This window comes from Thermobia domestica, chromosome 10 (genome assembly GCF_964235325.1).
Source record: "Thermobia domestica chromosome 10, izTheDome1.hap1.1, whole genome shotgun sequence".
In the NCBI taxonomy this organism is placed as follows: Eukaryota; Metazoa; Arthropoda; class Insecta; order Zygentoma; family Lepismatidae; genus Thermobia; species Thermobia domestica.
Window position 1 is genome coordinate 243,208,183 of NC_137463.1, and position 10,416 is coordinate 243,218,598.

Below are 10,416 nucleotides of genomic sequence, written 5' to 3' on the forward strand. Positions count from 1 at the left end.
ACCCCATGCGTTCCAGGTATAATTTCCCTATCTGCATGCTGTAATACCAATCTTTCATTTACTGCTAAAAGACTGTCTAGACCCTTATATAGGGCTTAGTTATTGTGCGCGCGTGAGAAGAGCATTCACATTACTGATAAAAACAATTATTTGCATTGTGGAACATTTAGACTAAGAAAGGGAAATCTGAAGGGATTTTATGATACTTCAGATTGGCAACACTGACCAGGGATCAAAGACAAAGGCTTTTCTTTTTCGATCTCGAAATAGATCTCAAAGTTGCTAGTTGTATATCATCAGAACAAACATAAGTATGTTGTCATTGAATGTTCCCTTAGGCGTGCCATATAGTGAGACACTTTTTTTTGTCTTTTCTGTCAGTAAGGTGCTGTCACCTAAGGAGAAACAGTAGAACGAAATCTTGCCATCCATCTACTTACAAATTTCATCATCCCCAGGATTAATACGAGACTTAATAAAGAATACGTTTTCATGAATCCACATGGATATCACGGGTACACAAGGGGTTAATAGATGAAAACGATCAATTTCTGCACTGATTTGTTCAAATCCTCTTTCTGCTCAAAAATTACTATGTTAATCTTCGTTCTTCATTTGTTTTTCTTTCTTTTAAAAAATCAATCACAAGTGTAATATATATCATACGCGACTGGAGGGGGATTTATCCAGCTGTAAACAAAAATTGAAATGGTGATAAAACTTCACGAGCTAGAACTAATCCGACCTTGATCAAAATGGAAATTATGATGGAACTTCATAAGCTGGGACTCATTCCATCTTGACCAAAATTGAAATGGTGATAAAACTTCACAAGCTACAACTAATTTGATCTTGATCAAAATGGAAATTATGACGGAACTTCATAAGCTGGGACTCATTCCATCTTGACCAAAATTGAAATAGTGATACAACTTCTCAAGCTGGAGCTCATCCGATCTTGACCAAAGTCGGAATGATGATAAAACATTACGAGCTTAGTACACATATGAAATTTTATGGTGTGCGTAGCTTTGGTTCGTGAGTTATTGGCCATCGAACTTACTGAATGGTCATTGTAGATGGCAAGCACTCGACAATACTAACCCAATCTTACTGTATCTTAAGTTTCATTATTGTTTCGTTAAATTATTATTGAAGCGTGGAAAACAAGATTAAATATACTCATGTGTACCGGTATGTTTCTTTATGAAATGAGAAAAGGAATTGTCCATCCTATAGACATGTTTGATGACAAAATTGAACTTTAGTACAGATAGACATAGCGATGTAGAAATTAACATTATTAGCATCGGAAATATATTTATAATAGTCTTGAATTATGAGACAGGGAACCATTCAGGTATGAAGCAGGCGGAAGTCACAAAATTAAACTTTAGTATAGGTAGTAACTAACGTTATTAGCATCGAAAAATATATTTATAATAGTTTTTAATTATGATGTAGGGATCATTAAACTAGGAAGCACTCGGAAGGAAGCGTATGTGCTGCTTACACAATGTGGTATACAGAGTAGATATAAATTTATATTGGAATAAGGTGATTATTGCTTTTGCTAACTGTTATACAGAGTGTACCTATCAATAAATAAAATATCAAAGATGTAAAGGAAGTGTCCTCACCACATAGGGTATATCATTTTATTTTCCACTAAATAATTTTCCTATTTCTTACAGATTTTCTTTGTAACGAATGGAAAGAAAAAAATAAGTTGAAATGAAATTGTTAATAATGTGCCTAATAGCAGGAAGCTATTAGAAATGACATAGAATATTTGAATCGAATCGAAAAAGTACGACGAAAACGTTATTGTTAATATTGACAGAATGGAGTAGAAATTATACGAAATGGATATTACTAGGAGAGGAATAACACTTAAATTGAGAGTTAGCGTGCGGTTAATTAGTAAGCTATTATTGTTAATGAGAAATTGCTGAAGTACCTGTAATATGAACGGATTGATGTTTGATAATACATTGTTAATGATGTATATAATTCCAGTAGTGTTGACATGACTGGTGTCTATACATTGGCAGTATTAATAAACAACTGATATTTTGTCGTAAAAGCTTAAATATCTTCGAAAAGCTTAAATATCTGACACATTTCCATTGCTTTTTCTACACAACTGATAACATCATTTGGAAGTGTGATTGGCAGCATTCATAGTAACATCGCAGAAAAGCACAGTAAGCCACCTCTAGTGGTGTGTTATAAATATCCAACTAATTTAGCTATATGGGACTAGTATTTCTTTAAGTTAAATATATAATTAGAGAATCTAAATCACAATATACTGATAGGAATATTTAGGCTAACGTGTAGCTATTATGAATAATGTCCCTGTATTTGAATATAAAAAAAATATTTCCAACATTTCAGGAATAACTAGGAAAATTGTTTTCATAGAGAGATACATAAATGCATGTTTATGATGTACTATAACTGATTTATAGGTAATCATATGTGTAATTTAATATTAGAATAGTAATTATCCCACCTTGATAATTATAGAATTGTATTGGGAATATTTTAAGATTTTTGCAGAAATTGTACGATTGTAAGAAAATCTTATATATGGGTATTGATCAAAGATGACCGTTTATACTTCAGGAATAAACTCACTAGGTTTATTATTGCTTATGATCTATTCTACAGGATGGAAATCGAATGGAATTTAGAACAGTTCAAAGTTTGCAGGCTCTTTTCAGCATTATGAATATGAAGGACATCGCCTACTATTAACGAAAGCTACGAACCAAGTTAGATGTGAAGACTGTACAATTGAAGGGTGCAATGATAAAGTGTCATAAGGGGCTGTACTTCCCAGTATAGGCCATTTCCCACATTTGCATGAGGTTAGTACACTGTTTAGAGGCAAAGTTATTTGAGATAAGAAGCAAGGTGTTATACACATACAGTAATTGAAACATAATGTTAACAACAATGACAAAAATTATTTACGGAAAAATTATTTAGAAAAAAAGTAAGAGAACATGGAAAATCTTTTTGCTGTATACAAAAATTGTCCATTATAAATTTGCACGACTAGAATGAAATACCAGTAGTATTATACCATTAACCAATATTCTATCGTTTCAATACACGTGTACTTGTCCACCTCCAATATACTATACTATTTTATAGGACTGTTTCATCCTTTATTCCCTTTTTTATGTACTTCTTAATATTTTCTGCCTAATAATTCTTTGTAGATATTATATGAATTAATATTAATATGTCAAATATATCTGCTATAGATATATTATACTATATCCTCGTATGTTTTAGCTGCTTTATATTACGCTTAGAGTTTCTGTTGTAAGAATGATAAGGGGGATCTATACTGAATCATCTTATTAGACTATTGATTATACATTAATAAAATTGCACCATCCACGATTTGTACGAGTAAGGTGTATAGACAGCGTTCTTTTTGTGTTTGTTGTGTTATACAGAACCGGAATAAATTGATTAATTGGTGCATATATTGTAATTGTTGTAGATGAGTTAGTTAGATTGGATAGCGGAAGGCTTAGTAACACATACTGTGGTTGTATGTTTGTGAAAGCATACGTAGACTTACTATTATTTTGTTAAACAGTTACTTTTCTTGTTTGATTTGATGTCTAGTTGTAAGTGTCCTCTCACGGATAAAAATGTTGAATCATGTTATGATGTTGAATAGAGCTTATGTTATAGCTGCCTATCTTAGATTTTATACACGCACTATATTAAGCTTGGGCAATTCTGTGTCTTGTATTGCTTAGCAGAGGTGTCGTTTCCTCTTGAAGTGGAATATATATTTTACTTTTGTCTTCATTAACAAAAGTACTGTTCACGTTTTCGATAACCTATCTCATTATTTAGGAATTCTATAAGTTTCTTGTGGAATTTGCATCGTTGCATGTCATGTTTTGATTTTCGAAGAATTGTAGACTCGTCTCTATTCTCTAAAATATATAGATTTGTTACGTTCCGCGAAAATTGTAAGTACACACAAATATATTTATATTGTTTCTAATACATACATAGATATATCCAATACTTCTAATAATATCAAACATAATTATTAACACTATAATGGCTAACACTTATTAAAATAAATCATGTATTACAAGATGATTTCATAAGGTTGTTGAATTTGATTCAATAGTCTTTAAAATGCTGGCGCGGTGGCTCAGTGGTAGAGCGTTCACCTTTGGTGCTTGGGGACCCGGGTTCGATCCCAGCCCCCGCCAAGTGAACTTTGTGGTGGACAAACAAAGCACTCGTGGGTTTTCTCGGGGTTCTCCCGTTTCCTCCCACTTTCTTAATTCCACCATTTCACTCATCTCTCATCATCACCGTCTCCTTTAGCCTACTCGGCATAACCGTGGGACGTAAAACTTAAAGATTTCATTTCATTTCTTTAAAATGCTTTAAATGTCTTCAAAACAGAATTTTCGGAACCATGATTACAATTTGTATTTCATCATAACACATTTACTTACCCTATTTGTACACTTCTATTGCAACCAAGTAATATTTTGCTAAAGTAGACTTCGTGAACATTGTTCTTAACATAATATTTCGCAAGTCTGAAAATAAACGAATTCACATAGATTTCTCATGGTATATACCACAGAAGAGTATGAAACATTTTGTTTCAGACAGAGCATTTGACACAAGTTGAGCTTTGTGATGAACAGACGTCATGTGTAAAGGATTTATTAAAGTTTTCCCATATCCTACCACTTTTTACATTTTACCATTTAACTAATTTTCATCAATATCTTTGCATTTAAATTACAAGACATAATCAAGAGAGGTAAAATTGGAAGATCTAATTTCACTTCACATATGTTTTGGGCCATAATTACATATTAATATGATGGTATTTAAAATATTGAATCTATCCATTTAATAATCCAATACATTGAAATAACCTAGCAGTAAAGTATCTCCATCACAATGACATACTCATGCTATTGATTAATATCAATTAATTTCAAATTTCAGATTTATATGATCAAAGAGCATTTCAAGCACAATGCAAGATTGTTCTATTATGTGAGTTAATAAAGTTTTTAGACCGAACTCGATGGGATTTAATTTAAAAAGTAACAAATAATTGCTGAATATGTCATTCAATATTTCATTTATTTCACTCAGTTCGATCTTCATCATTCAAGGTGTTTGAAAATTATTTACTTTTTATTGTTAACACTAAGCTGCGATCCAAAGTAAATATTATTCGGATTGAATCAGAAGGATATTTATATTAAATATACATAAACAAAAGTATTCTCTATACATTAAGGATGATTAGAAGACTCATAACACAATATGAAGCTCTATAACTGTACACTATATATAGCAGGTGTACTTGATAAACTGTAGTCCTACAAATTCAATAGAATTCTCATCAACTTCATATTTGTTGTTCTTTTTCTCAGAAAATCATGCAACATGGAGAAGGAACAACATTGATAAAGACACTGATGACAAGAAAACACGAAGTTCGATATTTTGATTTACAGTCATGCAAGTAATAAATTCATGATTATATCAACGTTCCCCCCAACATCCATAAGTCAACCTATTCTGACCTTCATGCAAACAAGTACCCTGCAAACTCAAATTTCGTTAATGTATAATCAATCAATAGAAATTAAGCTTCTCTACAGTATTCGATTACAGTATAGATCCAATTACTATGTATGTAATTTCATATCTCTTCTTAACCATACAATGTTTCTTCTAAGCACTTAATAACGAAATCTTAATATTAAAGAAAAACATCTATTCAAATCCAATACACAATGCAGGTCAAACAATTGCATACTCATAAGATTAGTTACCAAATAAATGTTTTAAGAATGTTTACATGTTAGTATAAATCATAATGACAAGATCATTGTAAAAATATAAAATATCCAAAGAAATTCTGTAATCTTTATGTTCATATGTTAAATATGACAACTTGTAGCTCCTTAACCTCAATCAATGAGCAAAGTGATATTGTCCACACGACGTGATATAAAATTTCTCGTCCCGAAACAAAATTAAATGATACAACCAGATAATACTGTAGTAAATTAAGTTCCCCGTAACATGTTCACTTTCAACTCTCATATGATTCAAGTGCAAGATATAATCTGTAAAAAAACCCACCGTATTTACATTCTTCTGACAGTTAGAAAACAACTATGTAAAATACTATACAAATAAAATGACAAATCTGTTCGGAAGCCAAGACAGGTACAAATATAAAAGACAGTCTATTATACAAACATAAATATAAACACTGTATCTTAAAATTTTCAACGCAATTGATATAAAACTATGTCGTTTTTAGTCTCTAAATTTCTCTCTGTCAAATCAACACGAGCACAAATCAACAAGGATCGTATCTACGAAATTCCTGTTCCAATTATGGCCCCACTTCGTACATGGATTTTTGCGGTTCTCGAAAACGTTGTTGCTGCTATGCTGCAGCGATATGAATGGAGATCTAATATCACCTCGACATTCTGAGGAGAGCTAGAGGGGCACATGTAGAAGTGTTGCAATTGGATATAAAAATTGAGAGATGTAGAGCACGTGGCAAGAAACGTATGTCTCTATCTAATATAATTTGCGAGCTATGTTTCATTGTAACGGAAACAGACTTTGTTGACAACCTATTAGATGCAAATGTGAGGTTTACAGTATTAAAGGTGCTCTCTCTTTGCTAATCGTGGGTGTTTTGTTTATAAAATAAAATGTAATAAAACTCTAGTGGGTATTATTGAAATGATTTAAAACACTACACTAACTTTGACAATTTACGTAATTGTTTTATAACAGTAATGCATTTCTTTTCATTTCAGATACATCTGAAGTGTGAAACATGCAAAAATTTCACCTTTATTGTCTTGTTGCAGTGCAATTATTACTGAAAACTATCAAAAACGAAAGTTATGTACTTATTCCAGAAAGACCACAAGAAGGCATTAACGTAAAATGTTTCAGTAGTTTTGTATCAAGATACTTTGTTCAACAAGATCTGCTACTACTGTTTTCAGCTCAAACTCCTATACAATTAAAATACATGTTTGTAAACAATCTTATGAAAACAATACTACCAGTAACACTTGTTCAAAGCGTGTACTTACGAATCAAAACATACCGCGTGCAATCTATTTTTGTCGTGTGTTCCATTCAAGATTGCAACATGACTCTTAACGGGATTATTAATTCGAACTTGAATTTATCACACACTAAAATAGTTTTTATTTTGTCTTACGTAGACAGTTTGAAATTTCAAGCAGTTTCAATTTTCACATCTTTGTTGAAAGCAAAAGTGTTTCGAGTTGTTATTTTGCAGTTTACACAAAGTGATATGTATTTGTTTTCATATTCAGTTGGTAGATGTGGAAATATTAAGTCAAATTACATTCTAGATAAATGCAATGAGGAAATCTCTTGGAAAATAAGGAACATTTTCCCAGAGAAATTTGTAAATTTAATGCAATGTTCCTTGCGAGCTAGTTTATTCAACATACCTCCAAATATAATATTTAATGGCGAAGGGGATAACAGGAGATATGATGGTGTGGAGTTCAGATTATTGACACAGTTGGCAGAAACAATTAATTTTACTTTTAACGTTATTTCACCACAAGACGGGATTACTTGGGGTTATAAACTTCCAAATGGAACTTGCGTTGGCTCTTTCGGAAATGTGGTATATAAAAGAGCCGATATAGCATTAGGATCATTTGTTTCAACAATAGACAGATACACATCTCTGGACATAGTTCTTGAAGGAGAGACTCAACAGCTTGTTTGGGCTGTTCCAAAAGCAATGCGTCTACCTCCGTGGAAAAGCATAATTTTACCGTTTGGTCCATATTTGTGGGCTGCAGTCTTACTAGCACAAACATGCGTTACTGTAACCGTTATAATTATAAAACGATTTACGAAAGAAAAACATACAGCCATTTTAAGAAAGCCTGTTATAAACTTGCTAGGAATTGGGCTCCGTATATCTATACAAGAGCAACCCCAGTCCATGGTCACAAGAATTCTTTTCATTAACTGGGCTATATTTTCAGTTATTATAGGGACATGTTATGATTGTTCTCTTGTTAGTTTCTTAACATCGCCTGTTTTTGATACAGATATACATACAGAGGAACAAATATTAGGAAACGGACTTCAAGTAGGTGGACCATCAATTATTAGGAAACTTTATAGTCAGTATAATGACTCTATTTCTAGAACTATCTCCAATAATTATGTGCCTGTCTCTAACCTTTTAGGGCAGTTAGACAGAGTGGCAACCAAAAGAGATTTTGCACTGATAATCAATATTCTCAACCTTCAATATGTAATACACAAAAAATATACCGATGATGATGGAATACCATTAGTTCATATTCTCGAAGAGGCAGTACTGACGTTCTATAGAACAATACTTTTGCAGAAGTCTTCTATCCTATATTCTAGAGTTCAGACCTTGGTGCGAAGAATATCCGAATCAGGGTTACCAGGGAAATGGGAAAAGGATATCCTGGTAACTACGATTGTGAATAAACACACAACAGACAACAAAAGGCTTACTAAACAACATTTAGTGGGTCCGTTTATGCTTTTAGGCGTTGGTTATATATTGAGTTTTCACCTCCTTATAATGGAAATAATTTATTTCATGTTTAAAACTCGGAAAATACAGGATCTGATTACAAAGTGTAAATCACACTTCAATAAGAGAAAAGAGGGATAATATAAGTGTCATTTTATAAAAGTGGCAAAGTTTGTGTTTCGTGAGTACTTTGATAATCCTTATATTCCAAAGTAAACTAAACAGAACAGCAATTAAACTTTGTTTAATAAGCTCATGTTAACTCAGGTCATTCAGGTTATTATGTAAGTATAACTTGTAATTAAATCGTTCATGGATAAGGACTGCTTAAATAATAGTGTAATATGACCAAAATTATTTGATAAGGGTAAAAGATATTTTGTTAACTAATGATCTCAATACTTTGTAAATTTTTCATATTTTAAATGGAAATAAAATTCAATTCCATTTTAGTGCTGTTCGATCATTAACATTTTTAGAGTAATCAAGAAAGTTTCGTATCAACTTAAAAACTTTGTTCAAATAAAAACATTCCTTTTAATAGGAAATACCTATAAGTTATGTAGCAATGTGTCACCTCAATAACAAACACTTCTCACTTCGAGTCATGGGGAAATTCTTGTAATATAAAGGTAAGCGGAAGCGAATGTTGTCACCAAAAACTAGGAAAAGATGGTAGGTGGACAAAAGGAACAGTGAACTCGAGAGTATTCGAGCGACCCAAACAGAGAGAAGTTCGACCTAATCATCTTCTCCGATCAATCTTGGTGAGTACAAGCTGGTTATGAATTGCTAAACAAATTGCTAATATTCTATTTAAATTGCATATCTTTACTTCCATCAGAAGTCCTACTTCTGTAATCATTGTCAGAATAGCTATAAGGCCACAGCACCAGTTTTGGGTAATTATCTAAATCTGATGTTTCAAGTTGTATTTGATAAATTAAATCATTTCCAACAAGGTCAATTGCCTGTACTTATCTAAATTAAATGATTGAAGTTGCTGTAAGTATAGATCTTAGCTCCCATACTAATTATGTTTTTTTACTATTTTGAGATACTTGTGGATAAACACATGTACGTTAGCGTTCGGATTTCGATCCAATTGGCATACATTAATAGGTTACAAGTTCCTGAAGCCACACCGTGGACAGTTTAATGACAACCACTGAACACGCACTGTAAAAGATGCTTGGGAAAGCATTTCTTATCGGGTATACCGAGAACATCCTTTCTTAGAAACGAGTGTTTTAATTTCATATTCATGAAAAATGAAGGAAAATAGAGGTTGTATATAGTTTAGCTCAAACCTACGTACCGTTCTTTTTCTTATAAATGAGAAGTGTTAAGTCTCGTTTCTAAGAAAAGATCTCGGTGCACAGATAAGAAATGGTTTCTCAAATTTAGGAAAGTATTTTTAACAGTGTGTGTGTGTCAATGACAACATGCAGGAATGTAATCGTGTTCCTAATGTAACTTACTCAGGATTCAACAGACCCGATAAAGGGTGATGTTATAGTGGAATAGAAAGTAAATCGACTTTTCTTATCAGTGGTGAAGTTGTTAAAAGGGCATCAGCAACTTCGCATAGACTGTCAACAAGTCTGATTGCCTCAGGCATAATTAGGGTGGCCAATAGGCAATGATTAAAAAGCAGTACACATTGACTTTGAAAGCCGGACTTTGTGAATTGGTAAACCTTTTGCCCACATTTGACAACTCAATTCATTAACTGAATTTAAGCATCTTTGGCTCAAGCAAGCTGGGAAAGCTACATTTACATGTTA

At 32.5% G+C, this 10,416-nt stretch overlaps 1 protein-coding gene across 1 annotated transcript; it reads left to right on the forward strand.

Moving 5' to 3' along the window:
• Positions 1-6,876: 6,876 nt before the first annotated feature.
• Positions 6,877-9,023, forward strand: LOC145663133 (glutamate receptor ionotropic, delta-1-like). Its single transcript, XM_081729431.1, has one exon. The coding sequence runs from the start codon at positions 6,893-6,895 to the stop codon at positions 8,768-8,770; it is 1,878 nt and encodes a 625-aa protein (XP_081585557.1). The 5' UTR covers positions 6,877-6,892; the 3' UTR covers positions 8,771-9,023.
• The last annotated feature ends 1,393 nt before the right edge of the window (positions 9,024-10,416 follow it).

What these genes read in the sequence shown, in the direction of transcription:
- LOC145663133 (XM_081729431.1), top strand. Translation starts at nt 6,893, where the DNA reads ATGCAAAAATTTCACCTTTATTGTCTTGTTGCAGTGCAATTATTACTG.